This window comes from Lepidothrix coronata, unplaced genomic scaffold (assembly GCF_001604755.1).
Source record: "Lepidothrix coronata isolate B3197 unplaced genomic scaffold, Lepidothrix_coronata-1.0 Scaffold41, whole genome shotgun sequence".
NCBI classification, from domain to species: Eukaryota; Metazoa; Chordata; class Aves; order Passeriformes; family Pipridae; genus Lepidothrix; species Lepidothrix coronata.
This window is the reverse complement of record NW_016690221.1, coordinates 4,556,475-4,560,078: the sequence shown is the minus strand read 5'-3', so window position 1 is coordinate 4,560,078 and position 3,604 is coordinate 4,556,475. Positions and strand designations below refer to the sequence as shown.

The following is a 3,604-nucleotide window of genomic DNA, read 5'->3' as shown; positions in this document are numbered from 1 at the left end:
TTTCTCTGCTGTTGCAGTTTTGCAAATGCTTAGGAAGGATTTGACCCATTGCATTTTGAAACTGCTCATCATCCATGATGGAACAATTCAGCATCAACAGGGACAAGATCAAGTGTTTTGGAGAAATGCTGAGTTTTCTCAATTGCTCATTACTTTTTTCCAGGAATTATCTTTGTTCCAGGAACATCCCAACTGACAGCCAAAGACATCTTATACCGACTCCAGGCTTCAAAGGCCAAGTGCATCATTACCAGTGACACACTGGCACCTGCAGTGGAATCTGTTGTGCCTGACAGCCAGTTTCTGAAAAGTAAACTAATTGTAGGCAAAGGGAGCAGGGATGGGTGGCTGAACCTCAAAGAACTCGTTGCGTGAGTATCCAGTTGTTTGACCTTCATGCCAGAGAGGGGAAGGAGGCTGTACCAGTCAGGTGGCATTGCTGAGTTTTGGGGTTCATTTCCATAACACAAATAAGTTACATTTTTGCCTCCTTCTGTCAACTCACTGCATTATTATTGCACTGTATTAAGTACAGATTTGTCCAACACAGGTTTGGGGACCTAAATTCAGGTCCTTCACCATCTCCTCACTCGGGAGCCTTGTGATTCAGAGTGCAATTGTGACAGGCAAAATGTGTTCTCTGTCTCTTGCCTGTGGTATCTGATGCTTCTGTTTATTTAGTGAAATCATACAGTTTGGGGCTATTTTCCTGTTTAACTCCTAAACCTTAGAAATACAGATTCCTTGGTGCAAAAATTCATATAGTGACTATATTATACTTTTTCTTCTGAAGGGTGGCATCTGCTGAACATAAATGTGTCAAGACAAGAAGTCAAGACCCAATGCTGATCTATTTTACAAGTGGAACTACAGGCTTTCCAAAAATGGTGGTGCAGTCCCACAGCAGTTATGGCATCGGACTTGTATCTGGTGGCAGGTATTACCTTGGAGTTGCTCCCAGTGTCCTCATTAAGTGACATGATCCCTATTACATTGAAAATGTGACTGTAAAACTCCAGTAAATGTAGGCCTTCAATGACTGTAGGATCTTGCCTCTTCCTCATCTTTTCCCTTTCACAGTGAAACCCTCCATATTAAAACCCTCTTGCTGACTCCGTTGAGGTCATCGTGTGCAGTGTTCTGTCTCTCAGACTGCAGAGGAGAAATAAGGAGTGTCCTTTTTGACTCTTACAAACTTTCTACAGAGCCCTGCCTCCTGACACCACTTCTTCCAATGGAAGCCTCCTGTCCTGTCCTTGAATTCTGCTGTGAACTGTGCCCAAGTCTCTCACGCTCTATGTAGCATTTTTATCATCTCTTCTTTATCACCAGGCGTTGGATGAACTTGACTCCTTCAGATATAATGTGGAATACCTCTGATACTGGATGGGCAAAAGCAGCTTGGGGCAGTGTTTTTGCACCATGGATCTGTGGATCTTGTGTCTTTGTACACCACATGCCACAATTTAAACCAGCAGTTATTGCAGAGGTTAGTAATCCGTTTCTCAAGCCATCCAGAGTTGCCAGAATGCCTGTTCCTTCTCTCAGCCATTTCTCAAAACCAGTAAGCTGGCCAACTCTCCTCAACCCTGGCCTCTTGTGTGGGGATGGGACCCTGACTTTCCCAAGAATAAATCTGGAAAAGCTTTGGTCTAGTTCCCTGTCAGCACTTAGGCTTGGGCCTGGGACATGGACACCTTGGAAAGCACAAAACAATCTTAATTGGCACTACTACACTCAGTGGTCTTTCATTTACATATGTGGCTTCTGTTTGACAGTAAGTTCTGTGTGTTCTACAGCAGTGGGACCCACCATTACATTTTCTTCCTACAAAATAACTTTCTCTTTTTCCAGACTCTCTCAAGATACCCCATCACTACCTTCTGCACTGCTCCCACTGCCTACCGCATGCTGGTCCAACATGATCTGAGCAGGTACTGCAGGGGTAGGAGGGAGGCTGGGATATAATGCTGTGACAGCTCTGGCTGCTTAGTTCCTCCAGTTCCTTATTTCTAATTTTTTTTTTTCAGTTAAAGGAAATCTAATTAGGAAGAGTGCTCTCAGGAAAGAGAGCTGTTTTCTGAAACATGAGAATAACTAGTCACACCATGGGCCACTCAGGCTTCAGGCTGGGTCTTTGAAAAGATAGCACAGAGGGAACAAGTGAACTCTTTTTAAGTTGTCACTTCCTCTGAACTTACAGTTTGTAATGTAAACTTATGTCAAGTTTCAGGCAGCATTGGATCAGGGAATTACTGGAGTGTAGTGGAGTTATTCTCATATGCTTGAGAATGAAATGAGCTGTAAGAGGAATTTCACGTGCTGAGAGTTATTTGGCAGCTGTTCCCACCAGTTTGTTACTCTGTAAAATACTCGGGTTGTGAGAAGTGGTTTGTAAGGAGTTTTCACATCTTCAGTAAGGTACTTACTCTTCTCACGTAGGTCTTTCATCCTGGCAGAAGCCAACACAGGTTAAACAGAAAGCTCAGGATGTGTGTTCCTATTCAGCCTTACCCTCAGCTTTAGGTGTACTTGGAAAGCCAAGGGAGGCTGTTTGGTTAAGACCATTCACTGCTCTCTTGAAAAGTTAAAAAAATTATTTCATTTGCTATTCCTCTAAAGGTACAAGATGATGAGTCTGAAACACTGCATATCTGCAGGGGAACCACTCAATCCTGAAATGATGGCAAAGTGGAAATCCCAGACAGGGGTGGATATCCATGAAGGTTACGGCCAGACCGAAACAGTACGTTTCCATTAATTCTTGCAGTATGCCCTTTCAAAGGTAACTACACCAGAGTCACAATGTCCTTGACAGTGGAAAAGGTGAGAATCCGTCGTATTTTTTTTTAAAGACTTTTTATAATTATGATTATATAGTTTCAGAATCAGCTAGCTGCATATTTTAATGGTTCAGATCCCTGTAAGCACCATGCCAGAGACACCTCAGATAAAATAAGTGGTAGGTGATCCTGTCATCATCTTTACATCAAAGGCAGAACTAAAAAGAATAATTTGCTCTGGCTATAAATTTGGCCTCTCCGAGGTTTTAATGAAAAATATTAAAGCAGCTCACATCCCAGACTTCTCTGGAAGTGAACACTAACAAAGCTATTAAGAGTCAAATGTCAGGCATTCTCTCATCCTACCCTTGAAATGGTCCTAAATTATTGAAATAAGATCTGTAATAATTTCGCATCTACTTTCTGGCAAAGTCAAGTGTTTGCAGACGAACCCACTGGCTCAGACTGAGCACAACCAACCTCCTTCCACAGATCTGCCCTGAAATGCCTCTCAACCCCTCTCTGATGTTCTCAAGAACCACAGTACTTTGGTCCTGATTCAGCCCTTGTCACAAAAAGTCACAAAGACATGTCCTGCCTAATGCAAACAATAATAAAATTTACAGGGTGTTGCAAAAAATTTTTTTAAATTAAAATCTATTACGCAGGTGACAATCTGTGCCAACATGAAAGGAACGAAAATTAAACCTGGCTCTTTGGGAAAAGCTGTTCCCCCTTATGATGTGCAGGTACGTCGATATGTTGCAGTTGGGGGTAGATGAGGAAGGAATGCTGTCTGTGTCCCTTCTCTGTCCTGCACT

The 3,604-nt window shown here is 42.6% G+C and overlaps 1 protein-coding gene across 1 annotated transcript; it reads left to right on the top strand.

The window, feature by feature from the left end:
* Positions 1-77: 77 nt before the first annotated feature.
* Positions 78-3,583, top strand: LOC108496528 (acyl-coenzyme A synthetase ACSM3, mitochondrial-like). Its single transcript, XM_017813313.1, has 7 exons — positions 78-132; positions 164-371; positions 794-937; positions 1,333-1,489; positions 1,855-1,934; positions 2,623-2,746; positions 3,452-3,583. The coding sequence occupies exons 1-7, from the start codon at positions 78-80 to the stop codon at positions 3,563-3,565; spliced, it is 882 nt and encodes a 293-aa protein (XP_017668802.1). The 3' UTR covers positions 3,566-3,583.
* Positions 3,584-3,604: the final 21 nt, after the last annotated feature.